Source organism: Meleagris gallopavo, chromosome 6 (assembly GCF_000146605.3).
Source record: "Meleagris gallopavo isolate NT-WF06-2002-E0010 breed Aviagen turkey brand Nicholas breeding stock chromosome 6, Turkey_5.1, whole genome shotgun sequence".
NCBI lineage: Eukaryota > Metazoa > Chordata > Aves > Galliformes > Phasianidae > Meleagris > Meleagris gallopavo.
In genome coordinates, this window is record NC_015016.2 from 46,733,262 (window position 1) to 46,751,409 (window position 18,148).

The 18,148-nt window shown below is 40.8% G+C and overlaps 1 protein-coding gene across 1 annotated transcript in view; it reads left to right on the forward strand.

The window, feature by feature from the left end:
* PDE1C (phosphodiesterase 1C) overlaps positions 1-18,148 on the forward strand; it is a 311,651-nt gene that overhangs the window by 6,722 nt on the left and 286,781 nt on the right. The window contains exon 2 of the mRNA XM_010713053.3: positions 17,451-18,022. Within this exon, the coding sequence (XP_010711355.1) occupies positions 17,938-18,022 (85 nt within the window). The 5' untranslated portion in view covers positions 17,451-17,937. The remainder of the gene's footprint in view (positions 1-17,450; positions 18,023-18,148) is intronic.

An 18,148-nucleotide genomic window follows, 5' to 3' on the forward strand; every position in this document is an offset into this window, starting at 1 on the left:
AAAAAAAAAAAAACTAGTTTTATTATTCAGGTTTTATGTTAGAAAATCATGCTGTTAAGTGGATGAGAGAAATTATTGTAATGGAAAGTGTCTTAATGTAGCTTAAATATCTGACAAGAGCATTTTGGAACTAAATCATTCATGCTCCCACTTGCTGGCAACTGTAACCTGCTGCCTTTCTCAGGGTAATATAAGGTCTCTGACTTGCAAATTAAACATTAGCCAGCAATGACATAGGAAATCGGGGGGGGGGAAGAAGACAAGATGAATGAAAGATGAATACTGAGTTTGCATCATAGTTGTGCAAACTGATGCCCATTTTTATCAGTTGAAAAGCTCTGAATGGATTTTACCATGAAATTCTCCTGCAATGAATCCCGCAAACTGAAAGTTTTTTGAGTTAGGTTTTTGACAGCTTACTAAACCTGAACCTGAGTCTCCCCAGAAAACTAGTGGGGTGGGCAGACACTTGTGAGTACAGCTCTCCAGGCATTAAACAAAATGGCACAGTACTGTGACACCACAGTCAATGGTGAACAGAAGAAAGCAGGCTGATGTCAGGCGGTGCAGTGCCTGTATGTGCTTGCACCCACATCCTTTAGTTACAGTAGGGTGGCACCCTCCTTTAATGTACTTTATACAATACTTTGTGAACAATCTGAGATTCGCAAGCCTATGGCAATTGCATATTCTTTTTTTTTTTTTCCTACTTCCATAACAACTAAGAAAGTCTGTCATGTGGTGGGCTCTGTTTTCTCCTTTGTACTGCTGCCATAGGATGACAAGCCTGAGCTGAAGGCAGAATAGTCCCTGCTGTTTTCATCTGCTTAACCGTTTTGTATAAAAGCTCTGTGATCCTCATCCCAGGGTTATTTGCCAGCCTCTGGGCAGCAGTCTTGCCCAGGGTACCATAACTAAATTTGACTGTCTGTGCCATCTGTGTTGCAGGGATACCTTCTGTAAAGCTGAGTTATTGGGTGATACTTACCTGAGAATGTTTATGGCAAGACAGATGCACGGAAAGTTAATAAGCCATTACTTTATTTTTGCATCATCTACAGCTTAAAATAAAGAGCATGAGAAATTTGTTCTGATTTATTTTTGCCCAGGGAAAACGTGGACCTTGGTATCTCCCAGATATTTCACTCTTTCCACTATACGTTCTTCTCTGTCAATTAAAGGTAATTTTCCCTGTCCCAGTTGGTGTGCACCACATCACAAGGAAAGTAACATTCTTTTCTGAAGCAGTGAAGTGAATGCTGTTTATGAGATTGGGAGTATCTCTCATTTTGTGATGCCTTCAGCTTCAGAAATCTGAGCAATTCAGTTGTTTGGGCTGTTGCTAGGAAATTTTTTCTTCCTAAACTCTAATTAATAGATGTCGCTGAGAGTCAATTGCATACAATTAGGCACTACGCTTCAACATGCATTGCGTGCTGCAGAATTGAATTCATGAATGTAACGTCTCGATTTTGTCAAGGAAATGGAACAAAGCTCTGTAAATGTGCATAGCTGGGCTGGGTCGTGGTCTATGTTTTCTCATTTCCATGTAAGAAACAATTTACCCAGAGTCTTTGCATTAATTGTATACTTTTCAAACCCATAGCCACAAAGTCAGGCTTTTAAAATCTGTAGTTGTCTTTTCACAGTTACACTTATTATTTGAATAAGCTCTGACTATAAATAAAATAGGAAATAAAAGGTGTTTTGTTTCAATCTGTCAGAATACCATAGGTAGCAATGTGGGAAAATGACAGGATGTTGTGCACTTAAGGTGGGATTTCATGCTAAATTACACTAAAAATTGCAAAATCCTGTCAAAAGAATGAAGCTAGCAAAGAAACAATAGAAAAATTGCAAGCAGGAATATTTGACTTGTGCATCTTTTTGTCCATGTGCGTGAGAAAAGAGTGAAGAACGAGCTTTGTTTTATTTGAAATAATCTTTTTTCACCTGCTTTGATGAAATGTCACAGAGGAGAGAAACCAAATGTGGTTTTGATTTAATGTGGCTAGTTAAGGTCAGTTCTTTTTATCCTCTCAGCTCCAGGTAAGAAAAATGCTTTATGTCATATTATGTAAATATTATTTAGTATTTATGTGTTGGCTGAGATAATTTGGGAGCCAGCTTTCCGTTTTCAGAAATGACCAATAAGTGTCAGCAGTTCCTGGCCCTCTTTCTCCTTTTTGAGAGGAAAATGGGGGTGAGAAGTAGGGTTTAATTTGGCATTTATGAAAATTAGCCACTACTACTACTGCTTATTGTATCAGGGTCATTCCCTGCACCTCTGTTCACCCCAGAACAACCCTATGCTACATGGGGCTGCCAAAACAACCTAGCAATCTGCCCTGTTGCGAGTAGCTAGAAATCTTTTCTATTATTCCACGCAAAATCAAGCATAAGCATGCAGCAGTTATGGGGCAGCTCCTGCAGCATCCCATCATAAAAGTAGCATTTAAGATGATGAAAAATAGTTGAGGCAGTTATATTTTCCCCATGGTATTTTAAAGTGTTGTTGTTTGTTTGTTTGTTTTTTTTTAAGGGGCATCCTTTCAGTCTCTCTTATGCTTCTTTTTCTCTTTTTCCCCTTCAAATACTATTCTGCTGTATTTTAAATGTGACAAGCTGGACAAAGATCCACTTTGGAAGAGTGGTGGGAGGTAGCATAGGCTGAGGTTGGGTCAGTGTATTGTTCAGGCTTTTAAGTGGAACTGGAGAAAATTGTGAAATCAAGGTTGCGAGGAGAGGTGAGCAATACATGATTTTCTTTTCAGATTACTGTTTCAGCTGCAAGGTAGAAAAACATGTTGAACAGAAAACAGAGTAACTTAGTTTATAATGATTTCAGATAATCCTTCCTTTGTATGAAAAGGGAACATAAAAAGCCAATGACTTTCACTTCTGCTAAAGAAAAAAAGAAATCTTAACCTTTTGGTCAACATTCTGTTGTTTCTGGTTTCCCAAGGCCAGTATGTTTTAACAATATCTGCATTGTGCAGGTTCTTGTGGATCCTGTTGTTATGCCACACATTTGTGGGACTGGAAGACAAGCTCAGGTTGCAGTGAGATGTGTTTTCCATGTGTTCAAGTGATTCTAGTAGTAGGGCTTGAAGATTGGCGGGGGGTGGATCTGTGAAGTGTTTGAACTTGAGGATGTGAATTAACAGTGAGAATGAGTGTTTTCAACATCAGAACTCCTTTAGGGTTGCGTGGGTTAAAGAAATATCAGGTATTAACTTTCAGACAATTTACGTAACAGCTTTTGTTAAAATAAATGTTCATTATCTTATAATGAGAGCGACTTGCAGAGGAGGAAAGAGATGCTGCTACTGACCCTGTGGTTTACACATGCTGGAACAAGTGTATAGCTTAGATTTACTCATAAACAAACTTAAGTGCATATTTATTGGCTGGAGTCTTTAGAAAAAAATATTGGAAACTTTCTGGGGAGTAAAGAAGCTAAGTCACTTAAAAGAAAAAATCTTTTATGTGCTTGGATAGATATTCAACAACAGGCAGAACAGGCAAATGTTTCAGCCCTGGTAATGTTAATTGGAAGTGGATGCTTCGCTCTTTAACTCTGGAATTACTTCTCAGGTTCGTGTCGTCTTTAACTTTTTTTTTTTTTAACCATTTACTTATCTTCTAACTTTAGTTTGTACTTCACTTACAAGAAGCTTTTCTGAGTAAAGTCAAGCCTCAAGCCAGGCACAAATGAACCTCACAGGATTGATCTTCGAGTAACCATTTCCCTCTTTAATGGTTTGATATGTTCTGATCGTTAACGACTATCCTATTAACAGGAGTTCTCACTGTGCTAGTGATTAAGAGATGTTGGAGAGCTGCTCAAAGGCCTGTGTAGTGCTCCTGTTAGGTAAGAAAGGGTATTGTAGGGATAACTTAGCAAGGCTGTTAGCCAAGGACATCTTTACAATAGGAAAATAATTCACATTCCTGGAAAGGTAGGAACTGTATTCTTGTAGGCTCCTTTCAGTCAGCAGTGCTAGTACGTTGTTGAACAGTCTGATTTCTCACCTCTCTCCATTACTTACACTTTGTATGAAGTTAAGGACTGAGCGTCCATAACTGGAGCTGCCAGAATCAATTTGCCATTTATGTCCATCTCCTTCAGGGACTCAAAGACTTTTTCTTTTTAGACCTTCTCATTTGTGGTTTGCAGTAACAATCGTTCAATGTTCCCTGTTTCGGAGCTCTCTGAGCTGAACAAGTTGACTTGGCAACCAGGGGATGTTGGAGGAGATGGGAGTGAAAGGCACTGGTTGGCTGCTGCACGTTAATAATGAGTAATGTTCATACAGATACCGATCTGTGGCAAAACAAGTACTTCCTGTTCCTTCCTATATAATGGAGAACACATCTGAAATTTGGAAGATCATCATTGTGCCCCCGGTTCTGCAAGCAGGGTGAGACAAGGATAAATATATACTGGCATCTGTCAAACTTGGTCAGTTCATGTTCTGATGTACTTCTTTATTCTTAGGAGCTCCTGGGTGGCAAGTGAGGGAGCTGGGATGTTTTTCTGTTGCTGTTTCAGCTGCACAGACCAGGTTCAGAGACATAGAAAGAAAATGCAGTAAATCCAGAAGACAAGCCCTGAGGGTTGACTACCATTGCTTTAAATGTGTATTACTTTTAACTGTTTAGGATTTGGCCCACAAGTGGGCAGAAACATTTGCTGCTCTTTATGAAGCATGTTTACCAGCCAGGATGTGCAACAGATGACCTTCAGAACTACACCCAAATACAATGATGTGACAAACTACAAACCTGCCAGATTTCTGGCTTTTTTTTTCTTTTTTTCTCGTGCTGTGTTCCTCCTCTGTCATCGCTTCAGCTTTTCCTTTCCTCTTGTGGTATGTCAAGAGGAGGAAGCAGCATCTGGGACCCCTGTGTGCCTGAAGTTTTGAGGGAGAGGGGGCCTGCCCCCAGGGCCACCTTGCACAGAAGGACCCAGAGCTTAAAACAGAGCTGCTGGAAGGTGCTTGCCTCCAGGGGTCACATCCCACAGGCTCTCCCTCTTGTCTTCTCAAGCAGTCTATGTAGCCCAACAGGATGCTGCTGGGAGGAAACTTGAGAGTCCTGAATTTATGACTTTTGGCAGAGTATTTGGATGCCTTGGGCTAAAAAGCACTTTTGTTAAGACTGGGGAAAACATTGCTGATTGCATTCTGTCATATTTATGACTCCAGTTGAAGGAAATCTGCTGTTCTTTGTGGTAGATCTTGTTTTTTACTTCAAACTGAGTTGTAAAGGAAAAATTATTCATTATGAAGAGCTTCAAATAGACCAGGATGGCTCATAGGATGTCTTTCATAAATCACTACTAAGATTTGTCAACCTAAATTGAAGGTTTAGATACGGAAATACAACACCTAATTTCATTTGTTTCCAGAATTTTTACTATTTAATAAAAACTAAAAGTAAATTTAAGAGAACAAATTTTCACTGAAGTCTAATAATTCAAAAGACATATTTCATATGAGTTTGTGGTCTCAGCTCAGTTATTTTAGTCACATTTCTGATCAAAAATGTCTTGAAGTTGAGACTGGAATGTGTTGTTATTCTAATAGAAGGTATCGCATGTAGCAGTTGAAATACTTATATTTCATAATACAGTGGATTAATTAGATGCAGTGTTTTGTTTTTTTTCCAAAACCATATTTTTTTTCTCCATAACAAAGTATTTTAGCAAGTCCCACAGTGCGAGGCTTTTGTGAAAGGGGGGGGAAAAAGGGGAAAAGTTTTCTATCTTCATGCTGGTTGATACATTAACATCTCCGAGGTTCAAAACTTACGCTGCTGGGATCTGTGGGTTTTGTGTATGATTTAATTTTCTTACAAAAGTTCTATTGTTATGAAATAGTTCTATTGGCTTATTTTTATTTTCTTAAGGAGTGAGCCTTGATTGTTTATGCATATAAAATAAGGCAACTTTTTTTTTTTTTGGTCAAATGCAACATATCATCTGATTGATGACCTCAATCTTTCTCTTGGCACATCTGATGGCATGACCAGTGTGATAGTTACTGTGCTGCTGTGCATCAGTAAGGTCATGGACTGAGAGGAAAGTGGATGTACTGCACCTATATGACAGAAAACTAGAAGTCGTCTAGCCTGCTTACCTTTATTTCAGACCTTGAAGATCTCAAGCACTCCCCTTACTACTTAACTGAGATTCATGCCAGAGATGGGACCAAAGCCAGGACACCTCCAACAAAGCACAGTCTGGGCCTGGTGGCCCTTGGCTGTGCTGGAATGGATCAGTTGGCAGAGGTGCTGGGGATGTTCCAGGTGAAGCTGGTCAGGGCTTTAAGGCCCATCACCCAGGGCTCTGGTGCTCTTTAACATTGTCAGTTCTCCATCCCCTTATGAGCTCTGGGAGCAGGCAGTGCTCTGAGTTTGCTAATGCTGAAATCTTTGCAGCTTCCCATGAAATTTGTCCCCTGAAGAAAGCAGGCCTTGGTAGATTTAATGATAGATGGAAAATGCATCTATCATCTTGTTACTAAATTATGGCCTTTCTGGTATTCAAGTTGATGAATTATTTCCATCAAGCTAAGTAAACTATTTTATCTCTTAGTGGAGAGTTCCTGGCGATGGCTCAGACACACTTGAGCCCTGAGTGACATGAAATGTGCAATGAGAGGATCCTGGAGCATTGGGCCCTCTGAGGTACAAGCAGAAGCCTGGATTCAGGCATAAGGCTGTGCTTTGTGCACTTATGTAGCTTTTTTTTTTTTTTTTAAGACAAATGAATAGGTGTGAATGAATTATCTTTCAGGACTAATATACAGAGAAGATGCTCCAAGGCTATAAAGTGAATGCAAAATGAGTTTAGCTAAGGATGCAGTGGGATCAGCAGTGGGATCAGCTGATGAGATCTTTCAGCCTTCTACCACTAAAAGGAGCTGGTCCTGTTTCTCTCTCGCATTACCTCATCTTAACTCTGTGACCTACTGACATCCTCCTGGAGTAAGGGAACCTTAACTTTACAGTGGGGTCAGTGCTGCTTGTGAGACCAGTGCTTATTTAAAAAAAAAAAAAGGCAGAAAAAGGAAGTTAGGAAGTCATATAATATGAAGGAGATTCCTGTGTTCAAGCCTGAATGGTGGATGTGATGTTGCCAAACTTTCAGTACCTTCCCAGAGCTTAGGTGCTGCTTGGCTCGTCTCATCATGTCTTTGTTGTGAAAGTGAAATGAATTAGTTGCATGGAGGGAGAGGATGGGACAGTGCACTGGGGAGGAGAATGGGGAAAGGAGCAGAATACTAGTACTACATGGAAGTGAATACAGCAGAATTCGTTGCTTAATGGAATTTGAAAATTCATCTATGAATCATTAACATTTGGACATGAATACAAGTACTTATTTTACTTTTCTCTGTATTTTCTAAGTCTTCTCTCCTGTGCTAGACTTAGTGACTGTTTTACATTGTTCTCCTGAAATGGCTGTACATATGTGCCAAAATAAAAATAAACTCGAAACAACTCTCAAAGGGGAAGTTTATAAACAACTATTTTCTTGGCCTAAATCAACTGATTTCCCCCTCCATGTGAAGGCTGCAAGGATCTAGATTAAACTATTTTTTTTTCTATATTACTTCTCATAACCTGCTGGTTCTTTGTAAACACTTAGTGTTCTGTTATCAGGCAGGGACAACAGGAAGAGATTGCTCAAAAGTATTCCTGCTAATCAGTAATAATATGCACCAAGAACTCCTGTCAGCATAACAACATAAAAATCTTTCTGGCTAATCGCCTCCTGTATCACCTCTCTGAAATGTGTACTTAATTACAATGAATTCTGCTTTTCATGTGAATTTGTGGATACTCACTATAAACACAAGTACATTTAAACTGAAGTTTCCTGACAATAATGGAGAATTCCATGTTAAGCTCATCCACAGAGCTGGGGGTCAGGAAGGTTTTTTCCTTAAATGAGATTAGTGATGACCAGTGCTATGCTTCTTTACTTACTTGCCTATTTATTTTTTTCTCCCTTGAAACATGGAGAGAGGCCTGCTATCTTCAATCTTCTGGGAATTTTTGCTTTACGGAGCTCCTACCAGGACAGCAATCTAAAGTGCTGCTGCTGTCTTGGGTGCCCTGCCCTTAATCTCTGTCACTGTTCTTCTCTGGCATATTTCATGCAGGAGGCTTGTAGCTTATTTTGGGTTGTAGAACTGTTTGTTAGTCTGGGGCGTGCAGAGTTAAAGAAGTCAGCATCATTTGAACTACATCTTTACCATTGCTGCCTATGATGGTGAGGTTGTGGATGCTTGCTAGTTCTCATGTTGCTATCTGGTTTTTGCATCCTTAGCACTGAAAGTGATCTTGTGAACCGAAAAATGGTAAAGCATCTTTTTCAGAAAGAATGGACTATGCTGGTGTTGCATGAAGACGACAAACTGATGCATGTAGTGAAACAAGATCAACTTTTTGAAGGGCATGTATTGAAACTAAATCAACTTTTTAAAATCCATCTACTGCCTTGGTCTCCTGCCCCAAATTCTAGCGGCACTGTTGTGTTTTTGTAGGTATAATGATGAAGCAGTAATCCTGATGCATTACTTTCTCGGCAGCTCAAGATTTTTTTTCAGTGTCCTTCCACTATTCTAATTCCCCTCTTCTTCTGATTTCACTTGGGCTATTGGGGTGAGTCATGTGAGCAGGTATACTTTGCTGTCTGCATGGTACTTACGAGAACTGTGAACCTCTTTCTGTTTTCTGCCTTAACCCCTGGCAAACAATTTGTGCACCTGCTAAAGTATTTAGGTGTTTTTTTGTTCTTGGCCTTTGAGTGAGCTAGGAACAAAATGCCAACAGGAAGTAAGCTTATGGATGCAGCTGTCCACTTGATGTTTTATTAAACATATTAGTATATTTACGTATTTATGCAGACACCCAGTATTACCAAGCTTTGGATAGGCATCTTATATTGGGATGGCCCTACCTGCATGGGCATTGATGACCCTAAGCTTCCACCTGGTCACTGGTGTGGCAATTCGGTAGGAGCCAGTAGAGTGGAGCTTACTATTTCCAATCTGCAAGTCAATGAATTACTCAGATCATTCCTGGTGCCAATCATTCAGGGCAGGATTCGGCCTCAATAAGGCCAAGTCCCAGTTCTTAGGCAAACACGTGATATTTAGCTAGGCTCCCTTTGTGTTCAAATTAAAATTGTGCAGAGCAATCCTATGTCTGGAGGTACCTGTGCCTCTTCCTTGATTATAGAGGGTGCATGCTTAATTTGCTTAGGCTGGAGCCTACTTTTCAGATAGTTAGAATTTAAATGAAGTAAGTGTTTTAAGCCTTCCACACTTTGGGAAGGTAGTTTGTTAACAGCTAAGGACTCAGGCTAAAAACTGTCATTTGTGGTACAGAGATTTAGCACAGACTAGGTTATTAGGAATTATAGGGCAGATGGCTGCCAAATGGAATGATATTATGTGTTGGATCTTTTATGCTTAAAATAGTATGACATATTTGAACTAGGTTTCTTCCTTTTTTTTTTTTTTTTTTTTGAAGATGTAGCTTTATGTATTTTACAAAAATACCTAGCTGTTAATTCTCAATACAATCACTTTCATATAATTAAAAAAAAAAAAAAAAAAACACACAAAAAGAACAACACAGAGCCAAACAGATTAAAGCAATGAGATAAATGGAAGTCTCATAATCATTAAGTATTTAGACAACAGTGGAGTTCCAACTTGAAAAATATGCTTGTTGAATCTATTCAATTAAAAATAAAGTATTAGCCCTCACTGTAGGTAATTTAAATGAAGCTGCTCTTCACTCTAGTTCACTTTAGTATACTGATGATTAAACTGTTCGTTATTGAAAGTTTTTATTTAATTGGCACCTTGATCAGAGTAACAGAATTGGTTAGATTGTACACAAGTACATTTGTGTACGTAATGATGGTAGGTCTGGTACAGGTTACTCATACCCTGTATTATGGCCTCCATCTCCTGACCACAAATGCCTCCAGAGAGGTGGTGGATGCCCCCCTCCCTGGAAGCATTCAAGGTCAGTCAGGCTGGATGGGGCTCTGAGCAACCTGATCTAGCTGTAGGTGTCTCTGTTCATTGCAGGGGAGTGTGTGGGGTGGACTAGATGACCTTTATGTATCCCTTCCAACTCAAATAATTCTTATGATTAACTGTATGGGGAATCCAAAGAGACCATGCACTTACATTAATTCATGCAATTACATTAATTCAGCACTTACGTTATATGCCTGAAGTAGGTAGTGTAGAATCTCCATCTTTTCCCTTTACTTTCAGAGTAGTATTTGCTGATTGAATTTTTCCAGGACAAGAAAGTTTTTCTCTGCCCTTCTATCCATAGCTGTAATAGAACAGTATTCGATGTCGTGATTTTTAGTTGTACACGGTATGAAACTGTTTGTGTATGTGCTGGTGTGTTGTGTGGGTGTGTTGTGTGTACGTTTCAAACCACCCTTTTGTAGCTTAATTTCCATTTATTCAAGTGTATCTGTATCAACAAGGAGAACAGCCAGTACTGCAAATAGTGTAGGCTACATTTTCTTAGTATCAAGGACAGCTTGATCTGGTCAAAAAAGCCTGGGTCTAGGAACCATGTGGTTGTTGTGGGCAGTGATAGTTTTGGACACCAGCTAAAAGAAGTCAGAATTGCTGCTTGATTTACTTGCTTGTATGGGTACGATTGAAGAGGGAGCTGCTGACTAGGGAAGGGAGCACAAATAGGATATTAGATCATTATTTTTACCTGGATGCATTTTATTAGGTAGTTTGGAGAGAGAAGATTTGATAGCTTGAACGTTTCAGTTTTCAACTGTGGTTTGGAAAGGATAAAGTGTTAAATGTAGCCAGAAGTAATACATTACATATTGAGAAAATCAGGCATATTCGCAATGTATATGAAAACAGGGAAAAGCAATGCTCTTGGCTCCTTTGGGAGGGTGACTAGCTAATCTATTGTCGCTGACTGGAGCAATGGTACATTAAAATCCAAATGCTGATCTGAGGAGGCTGGTGTTCAGGATGCTGTTGGCTGATAATCAGCTGTTTGCGCAGTGCAACGCAGTTTTCTCTCCAGACTGGAAAGGCAGGAGAGGTCTTGATCTTGAGATCTAGGACAGCTTTGCTGAATCTGATGAAGTTACGCTGCCTTGCACCATTAAAAGATTTATTTCCTTGCTCTGTGCATTGTTATTTGCTCTCAGCATATTCACATCACAGACAAAGCATGTCTGTGGACTCCTTTAGCATAACCAAATACTTTGAAAACTAACTGAAGAAGAGGGAGGAAGGAGGAAGAGAGAAATCCAACAGGGGAAAAATCGCTAGTGGTACACAGAGTGAGTTGAAAGGCCAAATAATGGCTTTCATGATGTGACTGGATGCAGTTCAAAATGTTACGGACAACAATGACTGCCAGAGAATCAAATGCAATGCAGTGGTTTGCATGTATGCACTAACAGGTTGCTATCTTTCTACAATCTCCTGTCTTTTCAAGAGGGATAAGTGGTGGGAAGGAACAATGTCATACCATCAACCACCAATCCATCAACTAAGTAAAACTTACGGTGTGAGCACCATGAGGATCAGAATTTTTTTTTCCATATTGTCACAAGCATCTTTAGTCGTTACTTTAATTGCTGGATAGTCCCAGCAATGCTGTGATAAGTTGACAATCACATATATATATGGCAGAATTTTATAGCTTTAATCTTTATTGCAACCTACCACTGTTGGTATGATGCCACTACCCCAAGCTTTATTCTGTTATGTAATGGTATAACTTTTACTGGTTCTGATTTTGGTTGAGCTCCTTTCAAGATTGTCTGCTGTTCTATGTAAAATCACATTACACTGGAGAGTCATACTTTGGTAGTGTGCAAAATGAGACAAAAAAAAAATCAAATTAAAACATAAAGGCAAACTGAAAATTGTATCAGCAGCGCTGCTTGGGTGAGAGGGGAATTACAGCACTAAAATGTCTTGTTCTTATTTGATCTGTTTTTTAAAAAAATAATACCTTTAAGAAGTGGAACTACTCTCACAGGTTGGGATGATTTCGGCTTTCAGTGTGCTAAGTGGTGCAAGATGTGTTAAGGAAATAGGTCAGGCAAGGTGTTTTTATCTTCATACTCATTTCTTACTATAGTCTTTTTCCACCCTCTGATGTCATGTATGTCTAGATTCACCTTTGCCATATAAGCTTCTCTAATTACAATATCGTACATCATTCTAGTGCAATTTGTAGTTTGTTAATAGCACATTATTTCAGGACCAATTATGCAAGATAGCCCTTACTGTTACTGCATATAGTTGGATGAGGATCGTGATTCACAGTATTGCTGGAGAAGGTTTGAGATGTAGATAGGGGGCCCTGCTGCTGAACTTAAAAAAATATTTTAAAAGTAGTGGATATCCAGTGACAAATTCTCATAAAACAATTGTAACATACAGATAGGGAGTACTTCTGGGAAGTGGTAAAACAAATAAGCTTGTGGTGTAGAATGAAGCTTCTTCATAAACCATCTGCAGTACATATCTTCATTGTTGCCTGTGAGAAATATACTGAGCATCCTGGGAGATTTTGTCTCTTAACTTCTCTGAAACGGTAAGATGTTTTCTTTAGATTCATCAATTCTTTTTCTCATGCTCAGTTCCGAAAAGCGCTGAGCTCTGGGATGGTAAATGTTCTTGAGCAACACTGACGCTGGAGGTGAGAGAGCCCTCTCTAAAACTGCTCTGAAAAATGTCTGATAGTAAAATTGAAGGCATTGTTTGGAACGCTTTATTATCATAAAGTTTTCCTGAATTAAAGGCAGGCCTCCATGTGACCTGCCTTGTGATTCTGTGGTCCATGTACAGGAAGCCACTGTCTCAAGGATTCCTCAATCTCAAAAATCCTGAATGCTGGGTTCCTCTTTGCTCCACAATACCACTCTCAACTTTGGGTACGCAGCCAAAAAGCTTCAGAGCTGATGTTGTTGTCAAAAGGTGTAGTAGGCTAAGGAGCCATCGAGTAGCTAGAAGAAGGAAGGTTTGAAAGCAAGAAATCTTCATGCGCTGCTTAGCTAACCTGGGAACCTGCCTGCTAATGGGCGCTACCGATACTGAAGATCTAAGCTGATTGAATTGGAAACTTTTGACCATTTCTACATACTCATAAACACGCCTGGCTCAAAAGGTGCCTCAGATGGAAGTTGACTGTCTAACAGCACCATAGTTTGCCTTGTTCTTAATCATTTTTTATCAGTTTTATCATTTTTCTTACAATGTATTGCTCTGACAGTGATGGAAGCATGATGCAGAGTTGGGTGTAGGACACTGCTAAATGGAACTTTTGTTCTGACCCAGTATGGCTGTATTTTTGCTCTTAATATTCAACTTCCAGCAGTCAATTGATTTTAGGATACCTGAGATTTCTGGACAGACGAACTCAGAGTTCCTAATTCTGCTTACTCTAGTGACAGTCTCTACAAAAGTACATGGATACCTGAGATATGAATTCATCACTGCTCCGATTAAACCTGATTACATCCAGAACTGGATAAACAGGAGCATAGGCATAGAAAACTGGAAGGACAGAACTCCAGCCCTATTGGAGTGAGTAGGAGTTCTGCCCTTGAATTCTGTGGGGCGAGAATTTTACTCGGCACTTTTATTCTCTTTCTCTTAGTACAAGAGGCAGGGATGTGCGTCTGAAAGAACAAGCTGTGACTTTTGTCTGATACATAGGAGTTATACTGTACACAACTAAATTTCAGAATTTGTTTGGGGAGAGCATTTGGGTGTGAACTGCTATTAAAAATCTTTCAATCTTGCTTAGACAAAGTTACGTGAAGCATGAACCTTCTACTGCAGGGCAGAAACGGACTGCCTAAGGGTAGGAAGACAGTGTTTTGTGTTTGTGTTATAGGTGACTGCTTATTCTATAACTTCCTCAAGCATGTATGTTGAAGGATGGCAGACTGGACGGATCGTTGGCTTCATTTGATAAGAACTTTGGTTAAAATAGACTTCTGAAAAAATACAGCTCATCCACACATTGAAAAGAGGGGAAAATATTAAAATAATTGCTGCTTTATGTGTTGATGAATTAAACGTTACCATAGATACTCTGGTCTGTTTACAGCAATAATAATAAATATTTTCAATTCACACTGTGCTTTTCATCTCCAAGGACCCCCAGGTGGTTTACAAATGACATACATGAATTGCTCTACACAGCACTGAACTTGTAGCAGCAAGAGCTGCCTGACAATTTATATTGGTACCTGGCAGTGCAAGGTAGAAAATGTACTGTACCCCCCACATGAATCTGTAGGGATTCTTTGGGAGGGCAGAACTCTCATCTAGCCAAGAGCTAAGCAGCAAAACATGAAGAATTAGGTAGGATCAGGTATGGAGTTACTGATGCAGCCTGGTAATTCTTTGGAGAGCCAGATGAAGTTGTTACCGGGGCAGGAAGGAAGCTATTTCCATCTTGAAAAAACTTGCTGGTTAAAAAACTTCCCTTTCCACCTGAGGTGAATGCCTCTGCCGTTTTGAAGGGAGAGAGCATCCCACTGCAAACAGCCAGTTTTGAGCTGTCTCAGAAAAAGGGGAGATCCATTTGCCAGCATTACCTTAGCATTTTCCTCTGCTGAATGACTTTCTGTTCTTCCCAGGGGAGATGTTTGCATTGACCTAAATAAACTCATGAAGTTATTAAAATTATTTGAATGAATTTCAGGTAGGGCTTGAACAAGGTATCTTTGCAAAGTAATGTAGGCATGCAAAGCTGCTGAATGACGGAGTCCTTTTCTTTCTCTTGCAATCTGTAGTAAGTGGGTGATGCTCCAGTGAGGATGACTGATCAGCATGGCAGTAATTTAGAGATCAGAGCATCTTCCTGAGAGCAGAAATGCTAATGCAACTCTCCTACTCACATACAACTCTCTCACATTTAAGGAAAGCTGCATCTGCCTATTTTTTTTTTTTTTTCATGGAACTAAGAAACTAGACTGAAACTTCATGATCACCTTCCCACAGTTGGTGTGGTTTTTTTTTGGTTTTTTTTTGGATGAACAACACTTTATGGTTTAAAGAAAATTCAGTGTCATCAAATAATAATAAAAAACTTAAAGCTGAGAGTTCCACCATTCAGTTTTCCTTTAGATAACACTTAACTTCATGCTCTCTAGATAAAGTGTGAGAAATTCTCCAGGCAGAGCATCAGTGCTGATGTAGGTGTGTGACCTATATAACCAGTGACAGAGAGAAAATGATTCCTTGGAAGCCCTTTATGCTCACTCTGTTTTTATATTGTTTGGGAGAAGCAGTTAAATGATGCAGTCCAGTAAACTGTTTGAAAATTCTTCATTGCAGCAGCCAACTTCAGAACGGCAGCTTTTTAATACTGCTGCTGTTTGCCCTTCTGAGGTCATAGATAATTGCAGGTGCAAGTGCTGGAAATATTGTATCTAAGTACTTACTGATATAGTACTTACTGATATTTCATGTTTTGGTCTTGAATGGCCAAGAAAACTGGAAGACCAGGTCCTGTTTTCTGTTTAAAAAACAAACAAACAAAAAAACGCACCCACTAACAGCCCTTTTCTTAATGAATTTGTCTTGTGTTATTGAACAGCCAAATGATTTTTAAAAGCCTGTTAACAGAAAAGGCTGTTTGGCTGAGGCTCTTGACTGGGTTTGAATTAAATGGGATTTATATCACTGGACTAGAGCTCAGCAGTGGCTCTCACCCATCCTTTGAAGAGAGGGGATTTACAGTGCACTATTTCTATCTGACTCAAGCTTTTGTTAAATATAAGGTAGGGCTGGGGTTTATACCTTACACACAGACCAGGCTTGCTGATGTTTTGTAAACATTTTGGTATGCCTTAGCTAAGCTTTGAGCAAACTATCTCCTATTATTTTGAATGCAGTCTTCCTGAAGTGTAATGTTTTCATGTGGTGTACAAACTGGCCAGTGTAAAACCTACCAAATTCACCTGGAATTTACTTCTGTTCTTCTTACCTAGATGAGGGGATTGAGTGCACCCTCAGTAAGTTTGCAGGTGATACCAAGTTGGGAGGTGGTGTCGATCTGCCTGAGGGTAGGGAGGCCCTATAGAGGGATCTAGATAAGCTGGATCGATGGGCTGAGGTAAATGGGATGAGGTTCAACAAGGCCAAGTGCCGGGTCCTGTACTTTGGCTACAACAGCCCCATGCAGGCTTGGGGCTGGGTGACTGTGAAGAGGAAAGGGACCTGGGGGTGTTGGTTGATGCTCGGCTGAACATGAGCCGACAGTGTGCCCAGGTGGCCAAGAGGGCCAATGGCATCCTGGCCTGCATTAGAAATGGCCAGCAGGAGCAGGGAGGTGATCATCCCCCTGTACTCAGCACTGGTGAGGCCGCACCTTGAGTATTGTGCTCAGTTTTGGGTCCCTTACTGCAAGAAGGACATTGAGGCCCTGGAGCGTGTGCAGAGAAGGGCAACGAAACAGGTGAGGTCTGGAGTCTTATGAGGAGCGGCTGAGAAAGCTGGGATAGTTCAGTCTGGAGAAGAGGAGGCTCAGGAGAGACCTCATTGCACTCTACAGCTTCCTGAAGGGAGTGAGGGGGGGTTTGGCCTCTTCTCCCAAGCAACAAACAGGACCCAAGGAAATGGCTGCAAGTTGTACCAGAGGAGGTTTAGGTTAGACATGAGGAAAAACTTTTTATCTCAGAGAGAATGGAATGGCTGCCCAGGGAGGTGGCGGAGTCGCCATCCCTGGCGATGTTCAAGAGGCGCCTGGATGAGGAGCTGCGAGATATGGTTTAGTGCTTGTGGTAGCAGTGGTGATGGGAGGATGGTTGGACTAGATGATCTTGCAGATCCTTCCAACCTTTTGATTCTATGATCCTTTGAAACCTGAAAAAAGGAGCACTTTAGTAGCCGGTTCCTATATTAACACACATTATAGTACAAGGTTTGCACACTTTACATAAAAGTGGCATCATTAAGACATTGCCAGTGCTTTCATAGAGTCACAGAATGGTCTGAATTGGAAAGGACCTTTACGATCACCTAGTTCCAACCTCCTGCTATAAGCATGGACTCCTGTTTATAAAAACTTGACTTGCTGCTTGCCTTCTGGGAAAACTTCCTCAGCCCCAACTCTAAATAGTGTCTGTTCACAGAAAGGGGCTGGCCTACCTTCCTTTCTCAGTGGAGAAAAATTAACATTAAATATCCCCGAGGTGAAATAAAAAAGTTGCAGGGAGGTTTATAAACAACAGGGCATGTGAGCAGGAGCTCAAAAGGCTTTTCCTTGAACGTGTGTACATTCTGCTCAGTTTATCATCACCATTACTAAATTGCTTTTATTTCTCACAGTCCTTTAAGATTATTTTTCTTTTGTAAGAACGTTTTATACTCTTCTTCTGGCTGTGTTTCCAGAGACTTGTTGCTCGTGTAAGAAGTGGATGGTTGATGATGTACTGTAATCTTGGGTTGATTCATTATATCCCGACTGATTGAAACACTCAGCTTGCATTGGAAGGGCTGAAATCCGAGGGCAAATCAGAAGCCTCGAGAGCAAGGGGAGTCATGGAACCGGGACCCTTCATCTTTCCCTGACTGCGCGCTGAACTCCTACGCGGAACTGACAGATACAGCTGTCTTATCGACTCGGTAGCTTAGCCGTGGGTTTGGCTAACGAGCCGCTGCCCGAGGCTGGGCCGGGCCGGCACATCGGTGCGCGCTGGGGGAGGAGAAAGCGGCTGGGAGCGTGCTTGGCTCCCCGCACCGGAGATGTGCGCGGCTGGCTGCGAGGGCTGGCGCTAGCGGCGGAGCGGTGGACACCGGCACGGAGCACCGGCACAGAGCCCTGCGTGCCGCTGCCGCGGGGAGACAGCCTGAGCCGGAGGGACAAGCTGGAGGGATCATGACAGAGCCAAGCAGCAGAAAGGAAGGGTTTAAAAAATGCCGGAGCGCTACTTTCAGCATCGATGGCTATAGCTTTACTATTGGTGAGCCTGATTTAATTCCTCCGCTTTCTTTCATTTCTCTGTTTGTTCCCTCTCTGCAGCTTCAGTTAAAGACAGCTGTTGCTCACATCTGCCTCTTGTCGCTGTACGCGTTTGCAGTGTATGCCC